This window comes from Sphaeroforma arctica, assembly GCF_001186125.1.
Source record: "Sphaeroforma arctica JP610 unplaced genomic scaffold supercont1.121, whole genome shotgun sequence".
NCBI lineage: Eukaryota > Ichthyosporea > Ichthyophonida > Sphaeroforma > Sphaeroforma arctica.
In genome coordinates, this window is record NW_014040437.1 from 108,596 (window position 1) to 126,611 (window position 18,016).

An 18,016-nucleotide genomic window follows, 5' to 3' on the forward strand; every position below is an offset into this window, starting at 1 on the left:
AATTGGCAAGCGCGTATACTGGACCGAGACGGCACTCTGCTCAGTGAGTGCGTGAGAGGGGATCGGTATATCAGCGATACCGCCCACACCAAGGGCCATATCAGCTACCTACATGGGGGTATGTGGCATCCGTCCATCAAGAATACATACATGACGTATGGCGCGGACGGCACTATCCGCTTGTGGAATTCAGAGCTCAGCACTAAGCAGAAGACGGTGAGTGGGTCGGTGTTCGGTTGTTGAGGCGAGTATACAGGGTTGCTAGGCACGATGTTGGTGCTGTGCGCGATGGTTGCCAATACCACCAAGCACTCATAGTCATATGTGTGTATTTAGTTTTATTTGCTTGTGGTTGCGTGGGCGGCTGCGAGTGTGTATCCATATAGCCGTGTATATGTGCAAGCTCGGAGGAGTTTGCACCAATGTACAGCATGTATGTGCGTGGAAGGGGCTGAATGCGATCGTATCTTGGTATCCTCGCATATGCATGGATGTACGTGTAGACAGTGTTATATTCACACATACTCTTGTTGAACTCGATATGCAGATGTACCATTTGTACCTACGAGAATGACTCAATTGTAGTCGTGTGTGTATATGAGGTGTTTGAAGACGCGTATGCACATAGAGTAGCATTTAACCGCCTTTCCAACGCGTTTGAAGGTACGCACAAACCCACACCGCTTTCGCACCTGTTGTTTGGGCGTATGTTACGATATTAAGGGATGGTCCATTCAAGTCTAGTATTGACGTATATATGCTACATCATGTAAATAAACAGTTCACGTATGTATGTCCGCGAATACTGTCTCATACGTTTCTCGTACTCGCTTTCATCAGGTGATCAAGATGCGTGGTCAACAGGGCAGGCGTGCGTGTGTAACCTGCGCCGCGTTCTCGCCAAATGCCGCACAATATATCGCAGGCACAAGTGATGAGGGGGGGCTGTACCTGTGGAAAGGTTCCGGTATGTCTGAGTTCAGTATTGTGTGCACATAACATCCAAAGAGCGTGGTAGGTAGTTTTAGCGTTAGACTAGTTTCATTCGCACAATAACTATTACCTGATTAAGCGTTAAGAAACATAACTAGAGTTCTACTTTGTTAAAGAGACTGCTAGATATCGCTAACCAGGCCTTCACCACAGCCAAACGTGTCCGTTGAGGGGGTTGCATCCAGCCCCGTACTACAGTGCATTTCCCTATTGATGTAATAGAGAAGTAATTGCACCAGGATGTCCAGCGATTCCAAAATCTCACCTGTGTTTTTAAAGTGTCATATTGCTATGTAGTAGAGATGCGTCCAACTCAGAAGGCGTTTTACTAACACATCCCACCGATTGTTCATCTCTATATCACCTGACTTCCAGGACCTTTCTTGCGACCGACGCAGTCGCAGCACAAGGCGCACACCGCCGAGATTACACACATGCGCTTCTCCAAGTATGTAGTCCCATACATATTTAAGGTTCACCTGTGTTTTCGGCACGTCGTGCTACCTTAAATGACATAGACAGACACGCTGCAAGTCGTGTGGTGGGGATGGCGTCTTATAGTAGGTGTAGTATATTTGTGTGGTGGTATAGGCAGCTATGCAGTGTATGAGATTGTGAGCGAGTACTCTTATGGATGTCTCGTTATCAACACGTAATTTCAGGCTTAGTATGTGTTCACGGATTATGGCTTCGCGGATTATGGCGTGGATATGCAATTGGTTGAGCATGCCTGTCGGCTAGGTGCCGATGTTGTCGTCGCTGTATCTTGCGTGCCATGTTTATATTATGGGCTTACCACAATGCGCATTGGCACATAACCAATGCGTATACAAATACGTATAACCAATGTGTTTACAAATGTATTGTAGTTTAACGGCAGTGTCCGACTACTCCTTGCCATTGCTGGGCATTGTTCGTTTCCGATGTATGCGGTGCGCCGTTGTGTACAGTGATGGGCACTGTGTGTGTGGGCTGGCGCTACACTTGATGTCACGCACTCGACTGATTCCACAGCACGTCGGCAACATACATCAGCCAGTATACGTACCAGGCGCACAAGCAACACACTCCTGCAATGACTCCAGATAAGGCGCTATTCAGTATTATTTTGGCCTATGCTGTTGTATGGAAAAGACAGAGAGGGGGTCTGTTTAGAAGCTATGCAACTCACGCTGTATATGGAATCATTCTATTTTTTTCGCCACTTTCAGAACGTCCAAGCAAATAGCCACGCGGGGGAAGGACGATTGTTTACGGCTGTGGGATGTGACTAATTTCCGCAAATGTGTGAACGAAGTAGGAGGCCTGGAGAATGCCATAGAAGTAAGTCAGCCCTCGGTCGACTTGTCCCTGTGGCTGAATTTTTCAGTTGTGTATTGTGTGTGCGTGTGAGAGCTCTAGTGTGCATATGCGTGGCCTTGTTTAGTCCTTACCCATCTATTTATGCATGTATCACTTATAATCTCGGACGTATCTGTGTCTGCATGTATACCGGTTGACTGTCACGTACTAAATCAAAGTGGCCACTATGCAAAATTCGTCTAGAATGTACACGCCTCATCACCTGTTAGTATCGTGCGTGAATCTTCAACACCATGTGTGTGCTTTAAGACACTTTTTTTTTCGCCATGTCCAGATGCATTGAATGGAGGGGCCTGTAATTCACCATCCGATCATATAATCGATATCATCTGTAGTTAAACATGCTAGAACATCATCTATACCAACCTAGCATGCTAGAACATCATCTATGCCAACCTAACATGCTAGAACATCATCTATACCAACCTAACATGCTAGAACATCATCTATACCAACCTCACATGCTAGAGCAGCACCTATACCAACCTAACATGCTAGAACATCATCTATACCAACCTAACATGCTAGAACATCATCTATACCAACCTAACATGCTAGAACATCATCTATACCAACCTAACATGCTAGAACATCATCTACACTAACCGTCCATAGGGTACGCAATGCGAGTTCAGCCCAGACAACAGCTTGATCATCACCGGAACATCCGTACGGCCGGGCTCGGGCCAGATGAGCGAATTGGTGTTTGTGGACAGGGAAACGTTTGACATTGTGAAACGTCTGGACATCACCTTAGCGAGCACCATAAGTGTGCTGTGGCACCCGCGGCTCAATCAGATTGTTGTGGGGTGTGCTGATGGCAAGGTGGGTGCAGGTCAACCGCTGGATGGTGTGCACGTTTTAATGAGTGTGTGCATTTTTCACCTACCTTTATAAATGTACGGATTGGCTGCCAAGTGCTTGTGGCTTTGTATTTAACTATGTGGGGTGGGGGTGGGGGGGGGCACGCGAAGGTCATGCAGTGGAACGAGGAAGTTTGTGGTTGTGGGCACTCTCTTTTATTTACGACTGATGCACGAGCTAACTTGCATTAATGTCTGTTTGGCCACACGCGAAAGTATTGGTTGCTTCTACTTGACAAGTGTACTCCAACTTCTTATGTACAGTGCGGTCCGGTGCTGATGTATTTGTATTCCTCTGTGAGGTGCTGAATTCAACTCAAACACATCTCATTTAATCCTAAGACAGCGCGTTTCTCACACATTCTCCCTTAAGTCCGCCCTTATTCACACACCATCTCAACCCACTTCGTTCGTACTCACCCAGGTCAAGATCTTCTTCAGCGAATCTGGGTCACAGAAGGGTGCCAAGCTCTGCGCGGCGCGCATCCTGCGCAAACGCATCCGACAAACCGGCATGGCCGCCACAGACAAACTGGGTGCAGCAATCATCACGCCACATGCACTGCCTATGTTCCGAGACGACAACTTTGCGTATGTTACGCAGAAACAGAAGGACAAGATGCGCCTAGACCCGGTCAAAACCCAAATGCCCGAGTTGCCGTTTACGGAGGCGCACGGCGTGGGTGGCCGTGTGGCGCCGAATCTCACGCAGCATCTGGTGGGCAACATCACCAAGGATACTATGCGTGATCAGGTGCGTACGTGCATGTGTTTGTATCTGCGAGTGTGTGTGTGTGTGTGTGTGTGTGCATGTAGCGTGTGCTAGATTGTGGCCATGTGTATGTGTGTATGTGATATAAATTAGGCTGGCGGGGCCTTTTCTTCATGTGCGTGGGGTGTGCACTCCTGTGTGGTTTGGTCTACCTTTTATTATGGAGAGAGCTGTGATGTATCACGGGTCTATGAACATGTACATGGGTGGCTTTTGGGTGCAACGTTGGTTGCACCCGCGTATTTCATCAACCTGTCACTAACATCGTGCGTGTGTGTGTGTGTGTGTGTGTGTGTGTTGGTGAGGAGAGGGTTCTTGTTAGAGTGTACAACGACTTACTGCTGAGCTTTGTACTATCTCATGACATGAACTGCAGGATCCGAGAGAAGCCATCCTGAAGTTTGCGGATGAAGCCGAGAATGGATTCTTCATCAGCGATTCTTACAAGAAGAACCAGCCCACCACCATACTGGCCGCCACCGTCGAGTCTGAGGAGGAGTCGGATTAAGTTCTACATATTAAGTTCTACATATAGATTGAATCCAAAAGGAAATATGCACAGGTTAGGGCTATTGCACTGGGTAAGGAGAAGCGCTATCGGTATGATAGTGGGGGCTGTAGACATCCGGTCGAAATATGTTCTAACTCGCGTACCAATTGGCGTGTCACAATCACCTCACGGCCTTTATGGGAACATCTTCATTTGTAGCTGGAGGGTGTCAAGGGAGACCCTTCCTAGCAGCTTTTCCATACAGGATGGTTGTCAAGGGTGATGTTTGTACACCTGGGCCAATAACAGCCGCTGATAGGTATCGCACCCATGTGAAGTCGAAGCAGACGAGAGCTTCTTGGATTGGCACAGTGTCACGTATCACTGAAGATGATCGGACAAGTGGTGCGTTGGCCGGGCATAGAGTTCGCACACGTGGCTCCTGCTCCTCCCGTGTCAGTGCGGAGAAGCTGCAAACATTAATTTCGTTACAGTGCGAATGTGTAGTGCGTATCCAGCGTACACGATCATATCCCCGGATTTGCACCGACATTGAGCCTAAACGAGCCCAAGAGTCACGCCCACGCCGTAACCATGGCAACGACGACTCATCACCGAGCCGCCACGGAGCAAAATCATCCTGTGAAGAATACTGTAGCCGTTAATAACTTCACATACCAGTTTTCGCTTTGGACATTAAAACGTCCGTGACCAAGTGATGCATTAGTAGTTCATAGCCCTGCAATATTGCGATTTTATTCGTGGGTGCAATCGTTGATTGATGGTAGATGCCATCGCACACCACTACAGGCGTATTCTATTCTGTTCACGTGCTTATTGGCTTCTCGTGTTCTTTTGGGCTGTTCATATATGTTGGTGCAATGCACAACATCGCTGTGGACCGGTTGTTATTGCTGTCGACCTGTAAACCTGTGCTGCTGAGTCACTTTAACCGTATCTGTTCAGGGCCAACAGCGCCATACACCGCACACTCAGACACCCTACTATCCACATGTTAGGGTTTAGCCTTTGCAGAGCGAATGGATGAATACTTATCAATGGCTATCAGGGCGTCACTGTTATTAGCTATGCACCACTGTTTAAATTGACTGGCATGGCAACACTCAGCTATCGTGGCTCACCGGCGTGTATGCACAGATCTGGACATCTGGATTTGTAGTGTCCCCTGTCGCCACAGCTTTCGCATACTATGGAGTCTGAGTAGAACTGGGGGCAAGCCGTCCACGGATGTCCAAACTGATCACAGTACACGCATTGTTTCTGCCCAAGCGCCTCGTCGGTGTGCTCCGGTAAGTGCCCACAGTACAACCGGTACTTAGTGCACGCAGGCAACGCATGGTCTGGTTGACGGCAGTAGCCACAAAGTGCCTGGTGTAGGGTGCCATATGTGCGCGTGTTCGGGAGGCGTGGCTGCGTACTATTCAGGCGTATGTTGGGGACTACGGGGTTTGTGTGCGTACTGCTATCTGGTATCTGCCGGTGTGGTTGTGCACGTGCAGCTGTATGCGCATCTGTGTCTACACGTGTACGAATGTGTGCATGTGTACGTTCATGCGGAGGGGTAGGGGTGCTATCGCCAACATCCTGCTGTATGGCATCTGGCATGTCCTCGCTTTCTTCGGTGGTTAATGCTTCGCCTGTAGCCCTCACAGACTCAGTAGCGCTTCTGTACCTTCGAGTCGCAAGGCTGACGCACAATGGAGTGTCCTCAACGAATTCGTTACCCGTTGTTCGGCCTGCAGTATGATTGCACTTTTTTAGACAACATCCATTGCCGGTCTCAAAGAAACTTTGGGGAAGGAAAACGCAAGTATAGGACCACAGGTGTTCTCGCTTTTGAGATTATACGACATTGCACCGGGTGCACAGCTTGCAGCACATATATGAATCTAATCCATCCCGGTTGTATGGTTCATGCGTCTAACCTCGACGAGTGTTTACTTATCGTGCTGCGTATTCATCGATTGTTCTACAACGGACAACGACTTAGATGAAAATGATGTGTGTAATTGTTTTAAGCTTTTTTACACTCTTACTACAGAGTTGATTCACAGCTTGCTATTATGCAAGATGTGTACATCAGATATAGCCGCATAGACGAAGTTGTACTATTCATCTTCGTACAGCTCAATTCAAGATTCAATATTCGTATGCACAATACTGTGTACCCGATAGCCTATCAGGCTCTATTTGTTGCGTCTTTTTGTTGCAGCTTAAAGTGTAATATAGCACAAATACATGCAGATTATGTTGCTATCGAATACGTTTATGCAGCACGCACAGAAAAGGCATACACCGCCGATTCGTTACCCGATGTGGACACCTGCTTCAAAGTCACGCTGTGTACTATAGACATCATTTTTCCAATATGTACGTAAAGAAATTAAGCCAATTGCTACTGTTTTAGGGTTTCATCTTAGATACCAGTGATGCAGATAAACACGATTATTACACACCCGAAACTTATGTCTGTGGACTGATCTACTATAGATTGTGTATTGAAAGGCAATGCTAACTGCACTACCAGTTTGTGTTCCACATTGAAAAGTGGTTCGTTGCAATGCAACCGCAATTCGGTCCACCTCTCAACCTAACATACCAAAATTTATACTGCGCGTCTGATATACACCGATGTCAGTATCTGCGCGACGAGTACTGTACTTCCACAGTAGCCGAAACACGTCTGACAGCTGAAAGACTAGCCAACAGAGCGCGGCAATGGACAATACCAAGGCACTCATTCAAGCACAACACGCCTGGGCCTTGAGCTCCGATCTACATTAATACCAAGCAATATGAAAAAGTAGAAAGTGTTTCTGATTAATGAGACACGCTCGCGTGTATGTATTCTGCGGTATTAAATGAAACCTATGATTTCTGCAGCTGTTCGAGCGTTTAGTACAGCCTTATCTTCTTCTGACTACAATTGCGGTTTATGTTCATCTGAACAATTGAAAGGAAATAGTCTTATTTCATGTAACGATGAATTAATGGAGCACTAAGCAACATGCGATATTGAAAATAACTTGAAAGTGGAAGTCATACTCAGGAAAAGCATACCTATCAGCAAAACTATTGTTCTGGCTGTGACAGGAACCGATTGTCCCTCGATACTTTATTTATTGCCAGTGAATTGTGAATCCGATATTATAATTACTGCCAGTACTTGTACACGAATCAGCTATAAAACAAAGAGTCTCAGTTTGCGACAACGTACCACAGATTTACACGGTGAGTGTATCCAAACTCTCTTGCAGCGTATGCGGTAGCAATTGGCCCACAGACTAGAATAATGCTACAATGGTGTAGTTGTTGTATTTATACTCTACTACGATATCGAGAACTGCATGCCACACAGTACATACAACGTATCAAAAAACTGAACCAGGAGGTTATGTAGCCGCAATATGATCGCAGACCCAAGGCTTTCGTGCAGGCTGCATACATTTACGAGGACGCTAAACCTGCTATCAAGCTTGAATCGGCATAGGATGCGTGCACTGGACTTCAGGTGTAGATGGTCGTACACTGCCTTCAGCTCAAGGATAACGATACACAGTGCTTATAGCACTAACGTGCGACGAATACATACTGAGGTCTGAGGGCGAAATGGTGTCGTTATACACGTATCAATCAGTCATCACATGATCGCAATGTTCTCTCTCGTGTGAATCCGATGAAGTGATAGATCGATCGATATCAATCGCGCGCCAAATACGCAATCCCAAATGTGGACACAAGCTTGGGAAACCCCTGATACTCGCAGAACGGCATATTTGTCATATTCTGGGGGGATTTTTTGGGGGCCAAAACTCATTCGAGATTTTTCGTTATGTTTATATAAATAGAACCTTTTTTTCTCTGCCTATGCAGCGAATCGGATGGGGCGTTAGGTTCGCTCCACGAGTCAATTCAAATCACTTTCTTATAAAAAAATCACAAAAAAATAATACACAAAGTACTTGTGTAGAATATTAAATATTTATAGGGGGTCAACAGGTAAAACGACTACAAATTCTGCATGGCGCATGCTACGCTAAATAACTTGCTATTTAGCTAGAGTCTATTACATTGGAAGCAGAGTAAATTTCACGTGTATTATACGACCACGCACGTTCTCAGTAGTGCAGTTTGTGTGAGTACTGGATACTGTCAGTATGAGTGACGTCGAAAATAAATCCCCCAGGGATAGCAGCCGCTCGCGCTCTAGATCACCGTAAGTATGAGATATACTAGTACATCTAATTTATAGTTTATAGTAGTGTGTTTGATACGGTAGTATTTAAGCCTGTGTCTTAGTAGTGCCTGTACCTAAGAAAAAATGTGTTTTATTTGTTTCGGTAGTTTTCATAGCTTACGGACACGCATAATATCCGCGGATACGGTGATGTATCTATGTTGGCTTGCATAACTTGTACAATCGCCAGATCTAGTTTCTTTTCTATTTCTATATAATGTATATCTTGATGATATGCCTTTTTTGTGCTTAAAGTAAAGTATGTTTATATATATTGTCACATCTGTATATATCTATTTATATATGTATGGTATGTATCTATCGTGCAGATATGTATGTATGTATCTATCTATCGATATTCAGCGGGCTATCGATCTCTCAATATATATATATATATGTGTGTGTGTGTGTGTGTGTGCGTGTGTGTGTGTGTTTACATATAATTTTGGTTATTTATTGAACGTATTTTTAATTTATATATATATATATATGTGTGTGTGTGTATAAATATATATATATATATATGTGTGTGTGTGTGTGTGTGTGTGTACATAAACATATATATATATGTATATATATATGTGTGTGTGTGTATATATATATATAAACACACATATATATACATATATATGTGTGTGTGTGTCATATGTATACATATATATATATGTATGATTACATATGTATGTATATATATATATATATATATATATATATGTGTGTGTGTGTGTGTGTGTGATGTATATAATCATACATATGTATATATATATATATATATATATCTACATATGTATATATATACATATATATATAGCCTTCTAAATGGAACAAGACTATCATATATATACCTTCTAAATGGAACAAGGCTATCATATATATATGTATATATATATATATATATATGGGGATGTGTGTATTTTTGTGTTTGTGAGTGTAAAGTCATGTGGTTGGTGTTTATGTGTATACGTGTGCCTATGCTTCCAGAAATACCTCGTATGATTATGTGCATCGATTTGTGTCATGAATAGTCCCAACACCATCTAGTGTCATTTAGTTCACACTTATCAATCAATCACAGCGCCCCAAAGAAAGGCGATACCTACGCGGCCACTAACGACCGCAGTGATAATCGCAGCGCTTTACCCAGCACCAAGACTGTTGAGAAACCGTCTACTGAGAAGGCTGCAGGCAAGGTCAAAGCTAAACGCTCCAGCAAATCTCGTTCATCATCACGCAGGCGATCAAGTAGAAAAGACATTAAGAAATCGTCGCGTTCACTGAGCCGTAGCAGATCTAGATCGCATTCCAGATCCCGATCTAGAACCAGGTCGAGATCTCCCACGCGCAGTCGCAGCAGGGGTAGACGTAGCCGAAGCAGAGGCTATTCTCGGCGTGACAGTCCTCCGCGTAAAAGCTTTGGAGGTAAGGCCACGCTATGTTGTGTGCGTTGGTAGTTCAGTGGGAACTTCATAAGTGCGCCTGTTTCATATGTACTGTTGTTATGTATTTGGTATCTACGTCATAGGACTGGTTCGCTCCGATATGCGAGGGTTTTTGGAATTCAAAACCCGATTCCACCTCCGCTTCCCACAAGCACATGCGGATAGGAAGCACCCTTAACATGCCAAAAAAAAAAAGGTAGTCGTCACACCGATATCTCAACTTCCGACACTCAGCTCACCAACCCACTCACTCATTGACCTCCCAGGCTATGCGCGTCGCGGTGATCGTGACCGTCCCCCGCCCTCCAAGGTGTTGGGCATCTTTGGCCTGCACCCCAACACAGAGGAACGCGATGTTGTGTACGAGTGTGAGAGGTACGCAGACGTAGACCGCATTGACATGGTATACGATCGCCAGACAGGCCGTTCGCGTGGGTTCGGGTTTGTGTACTTCTTCTCCATCCGCGATGCCGAGAAGGTGAAGGATCGCATGAATGGCATCCGATTGGACGGCAAGCAGATCCGCGTGGACTTCTCCATCACCAAGCGCGCGCACTCGCCTACCCCGGGACACTACAAGGGCGACAGGTATGTGCCTGAATACGCCAGTGCAGCCTAGCCTGCTATGAAACATGATCCATATGCAATTGCAGGATACCTGCCACCATTGCTGACCCACGCCTTTGTCAGAGAATACAACAAGCGACAGACATCGCGTCTTAAACATCCCATGCATCTCGTCTCTAACTAGCGCCATCCCTGTTTTCTCACAGAGACAGACCCCGTCCCAGTGCTCGTGATGTGCCACGACGCTCGCCTCGACGCAGAGGACGCTCCCGCAGTAGCAGTCGAAGCCGTTCACGCTCGCGCTCGCGCACCCCAAGGCGCAGAAAAAAGGACCGGTCCGTGTCCCGTTCGAGGTCACCGCGGCGCGGCTCTAAGAGCTCCAGATCGGAGCGCAAGAGCAGCAAGGATGCCGGTAAAGACAAGGACGGGGATGTAGATACCAAAGACAAGGACGCCAAGGCAGTCGATACCGTTCCGGCAGACAAAGACGCACGTGCGCGCTCGAACTCACGGTCGCGTTCGCGCTCGAAGTCGCCTGCCCGTGCCAGCGGTAAGTCCAGTGCATATAGGATAGAGATGGGTCTGAGCGTGGCGTGTGGGGCGGCTTACACGTAGTTCAATAGGCCATGAGAAATGTTCTGTATACACATGAGCTGGTCCATTGCGCGTACATGTGTGCGCCCTGTTACACTTAGTAAGCACATAGGACCAGTTTCGGCGTCTTCCAGTACTCGTAAGAGGTATAAACTGAGCAGTGAGAAGGATGATCAGGTGGTTGTATATATTTGTGACACTGTGTTATTATGGCAGTTTTTTTATCTCTGAATCAATCCTCAACTATATAGCATTTACACCACTATTAGGTACAACAACTCATCATTTGTACCACTATTGGGTCTAACCAACTATATATCATTTGTACCACTATTGAGTCTAACCTACTATATGTCATTTGTACCACTATTGGGTTCAACAGCTAAGGAAGAGTAGGAACGCACTGACGAAGATTCCCGCGGAGCAATCTTTGACTTGTTTTCATACGACTGCGTGGCCTCAAATTAGCGTTGCCATGGTTACCGCCAGACGCAGGTCACCCCTCAGTACAGGAAGTATGGTATAGCAGCGCCTATCGCTGTGTGTGTCCTGCGTTCTTAACGCATATATAGTGAATATACAGTCATGTCCTGGTGTGTATTAGGATGCTTATTGCTCATGCACAGGTATGGGCTTGCGCGTCCCAGTAGCCGTACTACTACATCTAGCACCGAGCGTGCACTCGTCCGGGCAGCGCTGTATACATGCGCACTGGTTTGTGTCACACGTAAACGTGTACGTTGCACAGCCGACTTTGCACTGTATACGCTTTCGTACGATATTCTATATATCTATGCCAACACCGAGCGTATCAGTCGAATGAACCATGGCTGCTGCAGGGGCAGTTGGTGGGGACAGTCACTGTTACTGTTATAGACTCCCACGCGATACCGCTATGTGCATAGACCCGACTACCGCCTTGATCAATAAATATCTTCTAAGATTGAAATGTCTGGTGTTGAATCCTCTTGACGTGTATGGTGGTAAGTGTGTTCGTATAAGGTGAACGGCCGTATCGGTAGTAGGTAGATCATTAATCTGCGTCCCCTTCGTATCTCGTCTTCCACACCGCACAAGAAGCGAAGCAAAACAGCGCAAGTCATGGCGACCAGTGAAACGCAAAGCAAGACACAATCAATATTACGGCGGTAGGCTTCTATCAAAGGCAAGAACCCCAAGTATCAGTCAAAAGCAAGGCCTCAAACAGAAGCAAGAGAACGAACCAATCGAATTCAAGTATCCATCAGAGCAAGAATTAATCAAATGCAAGCATCCATCAGAGCAGGAACCAATCAAATGCAAGCATCATCTCAAGTATCAGTCAAAAGCAAGGCTTCAATCAGAATCAAGAGCAAAAACCAATCAAATGCAAGTATCGTCCCCAAGTATTAGTCAAAAGCAAGGCTTCAATCATAATCAAGAGCAAAAACCAATCAAATGCAAGCATCCATCGGAGCAGGAACCAATCAAATGCAAATATCGTCCCCAAGTATTAGTCAAAAGCAAGACTTCAATCAGAATCAAGAGCAAAAACCAATCAAATGCAAGCATCCATCGGAGCAGGAACCAATCAAATGCAAATATCGTCCCCAAGTATTAGTCAAAAGCAAGGCTTCAATCAGAATCAAGAGCAAAAACCAATCAAATGCAAGCATATATCAGACCTGGACCAGAAAGCCAAGAAAAGCAATCGTGCGATCCAATCAAACTCAAGCAAACGGCAAAAGCAAGTACTCTTCACAAGCCAGAAAGCCAAGCATACCTTGGTGCCACACCAAACGAGCACGTGGGGTCGCTCAGTCAACCCACAGTCACCCGAGCCGTAGATGTCACTGCACTAGTACAACCTATATGGGATGCAACACACAGGCGTCGTCACACTGGATGACAAGGTGGAGCATGCACATGAAGAACACTCCACACGCATTACACCACACTCTGGATCAGGTAACTGTGCCACGCCCACTGGCCAAGGCTACCTGCGGAGAAAAAGGCCAGGACTCTCGCCCAGTGCTCTTTCTTTTATGGCGCATGCGTTGTAAACGTTGTCCGTTGTCTATGTGCATGTTGTTGTGAATGGCCTTTTAGACTATATAGTGCGCTGAGTACCCAGATATGCGGTGGTGGGTCAATGTTCGAGCCGCAATTTCCGTATGATACGTTTTTGGGTGTTGTCGTTCCAAGTCGGTAAGTCATTGAGAATCCGCTTGAGTTTTGATCTGAGCCGTAGTTCCCGCAAGTTACGTTTTATAGTATGTAGCGGTTCGGGATCACACGCTTAGTCGGGGTTGTTGAGGAATCACCAAGTTGTGATTGAAGTCGTAGTGTAATTTCCGTTGATAAGAATGTCAGTGAAGCTCGATTCGATATTCATTGTATGCGTTGACTACGTTTACTCCATGGTTTACTTTTGCTCAGCTCAACTGGCCTGGGGTTGTCTGTTGTCTAAGGGTCTATCTACCAGCCCACTGTCGGTCATTAATCATACAGGTATAAGATTCGTGGTAGGTTCACATCTCGGCGTGCGGGCGGGTCTCGTACGGGTCGCACACCCGTTGCCACGACGTGTAATTTTATCTGGCTTATACACATCTCTTAGTTGTATAGTATACAGATTGGCATATGTATTTGTTAGTTTATATATAGTCAATAAATTGGTAAACAAGTTGGCTTACGTATTTTTTAGTTATATAGTAAATAAACTGGCTTATGTATTTGTTAGTTACGTAGTAGGTAAATTGTTGAACAAATTGGCTTATGTATTTGTTAGTTATGTAGTAAATAAATTGGCTTATGTATTTGTTGATTATGTATCAAATATATTGGCTTATGTATTTGTTGATTATGCAGTAAATAAATTGGCTGGTGTATTGGTGAGTTATGTAGTAAATAAATTGGCTTATGTATTTGTTAGCTATGTAGTAAAGAAATCGGTTTGTGTATTTGTTGGTTAGGTAGTAAATAAATTGACATATATATTTGATAGATATATAGTGAAAAAATAAAGGGTATGTTCAGTTCCAATTGGGGCCCGTCCCTTGCGAAGTGCCAGTGGTACTGTTGTGTGCTAGAGCTGTATTCCCACAGCAAACTAAACGAGTCAAACCAGCGGGAAACCCACCATAGGCATTGCAAGGTATATATTGACAGTGGGCCGAACTGGCAGTGCGATATGTAGGACAGGTGCTGACCTGAATGGTCCACTCCACTTTAGTCCAGGTGCACTGTGTGATGCCATACGTGTGGTAAAAATGAGTGATTAACACGCCGGATAGGTTTAGAATTTACTCTCTCATACATGCAATAGATATATTTTCTCGGCATTGGGATAGCCACTCCTTCTGGAGACTTACCGTGGTATCGCACGAGTACGACTTTAAGTTGTAACGCTTTAAAAAGATATCAGATCAATTACATGTTTACCTTCAGCTTTATACGGCTATTCGTTGTACATGACGACAATCCCAGGGGGGGTATTTACAATTTACTATGAAAGACTTGACCGAATGAGATCCTTCGAATTGTCGTTGAGCACTTAAACAATGTATAGAAATAGCAATGCATAGTAATAGCAATGCATAGTAATAACAATGCATAGTAATAACAATGTATAGTAGTAACAATGCATAGTAATAGCAATGCATAGTAATAGCGATGCATAGTAATAACAATGTATAGTAATAACAATGAATAGTGATAACAAATGTATAGTAATAACAATGCATAGTAATAACAATATATAGTAATAACAATGTATAGTATAAAGCTATCTTTTTAGTTTCTTATACAATACAATTAATACAATGTACATAGATTAATATCCCTTTGAAGTAAAATTCTGAGTCTAGTGAAAACACAAATAAATACTCAGTTTGGTTCTCTCTGACTATGGACTTTTCCTAGCTGAGATAACCGTACTTGCGACGTGGCCTGTTGTATCCTTTGACTCGTACCTTTCAGCTCATCTCCATACTCTACATGTTTTACAATATCCTTATAGATAAGTCAATTAGCTCAGGCCTGTTCTAAGACTAATAGACCTTGCTTAAATAACGTAATAGAGGATTTACTTTATTTTTACTAAGAAACTAAGACAGCTGAGCAGCGCTGAGGTGAAACCTGAGGAACACCGTAAGATCGGGAGCAGACCACACGGACAACCACAGCGTACAAGAACCGAAAGGGAAAAGAAGCACCTTACGGTACAAGAAGAGGAAAAATTATCACCAGGTAAATGTTCCCAGAAGTGGAGTAAGCCACTAAGGGTTGTGTTCCAACAGAGGACCAAATTACAACTCTACATGTCACAGTGATTTGTTTCATTAATGTTGGGAAAGAAAATTGTGAAAAGTGTCAAACAATTACAATAATACATGCCACGTGTATAACCAAAGTAGCATGCATAAGCGAAGACTCGCACGACAATTCTAGGAGTACATTCAATCCGACATAGTGAATGAGAAAGATCGGGTGAGTATAAGAGGTGTTAGACACACTCGTACAAAGATAACAGTATAATCAGATTGATAAGATCACAATAACGAGTTAAAAAGAACACATCGCACAAGACCGCTACCAACTATAGTGATACGCAACAGAATCGTGATGTGGCAAGCATCAACCTACACAATAAGTATACACGATATCTTTAGAAAATAGCGAGGGTCCAATAGCCAAAAACAGATCACCATTTTAAAGATTTAGGAAACTACTAAACAATCCTTAGTATACCAAGCAATCCTTCATGAAGATAATAGCCTAGTAGAGGGTCCATAAGTATATATGAGAAGTATAGACAATGACAACACACAAGGCATATAGAATATAGCAGGGGTTTAAATCAGATCAACATCGGCAAGATTCAAGGAAACGCTAGACAACCCTTAGTGTACTAAGCAATCCTTAATGAAGATAATACCTGAGTAGAACGTCTATAAGTATATGAGAAGTATAGACGAAGACAAGAATGAATAAGTAATACAAGGAACACATCCGTCAGTCAAAGGTGCCCCAAGAAATCAGATCGAGTGCTCAAAGTAATCAAAGAAATCCAGATGGGAAAGCAGCATCTTAAGAAGACACAAACTACTCAATAAAATCATCTTTATTATATAAAGAATAATACAAAAGTAAACACACAAGCATAATCAATCCACAAAGATAACACTACACACGTGACATACACACACAATCACAGTAATAGTAAAGGGTTCCAGTATCTGAGGCAGGAGGTCCAAATAACAAATACACAGTTAGTAAGGCAGCCACACATAATTCACATGACACACATTCGGTTGTGATCGCAAGTATGTAAAATAATACAATGATTAGCGAAGCCATCACTGAAATCACATGGAATCAGGACACCAATGCCAGACTGCCATAAGATCAGAGGTCAATCAAGAGTGTAGTCCAAAGAACAACTATGAAACCACTTACTCCTACAGATAGAGCCCGAGGGCCATCTATAACCGCAACTTCGAAGCTCGCATTTACGAAGCCAAGAAGTGAGACAAGGGATACGTCTCAAGACGCCCAACTCAATTCTTCTGACGCAACTCAGAAAAAGAAGTCCCCAATTATTGGGGACAAAGGCGAATTTCAGAAGGTACCTATACCGGAACCAGAAGAGGAGGCAAGCTCAAGTGGCAAACCCGAATCTACGTCTAAGGCCACTGAGCCAACGCGCATAAGTGAGTTAACTACTGAAAACACTGATCTTAAGAATCAGTTAGCCACCCTTATAAAAAGCATGACTGTTGAACATATAGATCGAATGTATGGAACAGGAAAACACGCATAGCACTTGCGTGAGCATGTTTCTCGGGGCACTACTGAAGCCTTACAGAAGTGGACAGAACGTCGGCTGGTAATTACGACCGAAAAGCGTAAGGACCTGAGCGCCAAACCTGTGGCAGATGACCCAAATGTGGTCAGCGTATCTAAACCTAACGAGGTACTACCACCAGAACTCCAAGTTAATTATTCGCCTGTTCTAACACCCGGACATGAGTCGCCTGTCCTTGAGGGTATTATAGACCCAGAGGCAGGTAGAAACACTCCGCCACCTTTACCCAACTGGGATGACAATCGTCGGAAACCATTTAAGACCGGGTATGTCATCCAGACAAATGAATCACCCAAGATCATAATACCAACGACTATCCAATGAACAGAGCACCGAAAGGCCTCGACCATGGACTTTACACTGGGTAATAAACACTCCCGTAAACGTGTTAACGATGTCGAATTTAATCGGTTCGATCGCACCGCCTTACACCAACTTGCAGAGGATTTTCACTCTGACGAGGTGACCAAACTTAACAAATCGGTCGACGACGATACCATTAAAATGGAAATCGCCCATGATGCGCATCATGCTGATGATGTAGCATACTTTGCGAATATGATTGCGATTAAACAAAAGCGCATTGATCAGTTACTTCAGGCCCAACGTAGACAAGGCCACCGGGATAACCAGAAATACAAGGGACAGATCGGTCGATTTAAGTCGAATTGGGATGCCGACAGTAAGCAGGTCGAGTTTATAAACAACCATGTCCTCGACACGCTAACCCGTACGCTTAATGCGTTTACGGTCATGCAGGAGACGAATGATATCGCTCCCCATCAATGGATCTCTGCTTTAATGCAGACATTTGACCCTACAGGAACAAG

At 44.4% G+C, this 18,016-nt stretch overlaps 4 protein-coding genes across 5 annotated transcripts in view; 3 read left to right on the forward strand and 1 right to left on the reverse strand.

Annotated features, from left to right (window-relative positions):
- SARC_02653 (hypothetical protein) overlaps positions 1–5,215 on the forward strand; it is a gene marked incomplete at its 5' end in the record, with an annotated part of 7,071 nt that extends 1,856 nt beyond the window's left edge. The window contains 7 exons of the mRNA XM_014303587.1: positions 45–216; positions 841–967; positions 1,369–1,441; positions 2,205–2,316; positions 2,971–3,180; positions 3,643–3,972; positions 4,367–5,215. Of these exons, the coding sequence (XP_014159062.1) occupies positions 45–216; positions 841–967; positions 1,369–1,441; positions 2,205–2,316; positions 2,971–3,180; positions 3,643–3,972; positions 4,367–4,498 (1,156 nt within the window). The 3' untranslated portion in view covers positions 4,499–5,215. The remainder of the gene's footprint in view (positions 1–44; positions 217–840; positions 968–1,368; positions 1,442–2,204; positions 2,317–2,970; positions 3,181–3,642; positions 3,973–4,366) is intronic.
- On the reverse strand, positions 4,710–6,178 carry SARC_02654 (hypothetical protein; the record flags this gene model as incomplete). Its single annotated transcript, XM_014303588.1, has 3 exons — positions 5,690–6,178; positions 5,159–5,219; positions 4,710–4,864 (listed from the first exon to the last, which is right to left on the reverse strand). Exons 1-3 carry the CDS (start codon positions 6,104–6,106, stop codon positions 4,710–4,712), a joined length of 633 nt encoding a protein of 210 aa, XP_014159063.1. The 5' UTR covers positions 6,107–6,178.
- A 2,347-nt stretch (positions 6,179–8,525) lies between these two features.
- On the forward strand, positions 8,526–12,280 carry SARC_02655. Of its 2 annotated transcripts, none has more exons than XM_014303589.1 (5): positions 8,526–8,717; positions 9,973–10,157; positions 10,444–10,765; positions 10,951–11,294; positions 11,721–12,280. In XM_014303589.1, the coding sequence occupies exons 1-5, from the start codon at positions 8,659–8,661 to the stop codon at positions 11,732–11,734; spliced, it is 924 nt and encodes a 307-aa protein (XP_014159064.1). In that variant the 5' UTR covers positions 8,526–8,658; the 3' UTR covers positions 11,735–12,280. The 2 variants fall into 2 exon arrangements, with proteins under 2 accessions (XP_014159064.1, XP_014159065.1); XM_014303590.1 differs by having other exon boundaries at positions 9,814–10,157; positions 11,721–12,273.
- A 506-nt stretch (positions 12,281–12,786) lies between these two features.
- SARC_02656 (hypothetical protein) lies at positions 12,787–13,164 on the forward strand (the record flags this gene model as incomplete). The annotated part of the gene is made up of 1 exon (XM_014303591.1): positions 12,787–13,164. Exon 1 carries the CDS (start codon positions 12,880–12,882, stop codon positions 13,162–13,164), a length of 285 nt encoding a protein of 94 aa, XP_014159066.1. The 5' UTR covers positions 12,787–12,879.
- Between the last annotated feature and the right edge of the window lie 4,852 nt (positions 13,165–18,016).

Bases quoted from the DNA above. Each gene is read 5' to 3' on its own strand.
- SARC_02655 (XM_014303590.1), top strand. From the start codon at position 8,659: ATGAGTGACGTCGAAAATAAATCCCCCAGGGATAGCAGCCGCTCGCGC. The intron at 10,158-10,443 runs GTAAGGCCACGC...TTGACCTCCCAG, and splicing joins TCCGCGTAAAAGCTTTGGAG to GCTATGCGCGTCGCGGTGAT. The intron at 10,766-10,950 runs GTATGTGCCTGA...GTTTTCTCACAG, and splicing joins GGACACTACAAGGGCGACAG to AGACAGACCCCGTCCCAGTG.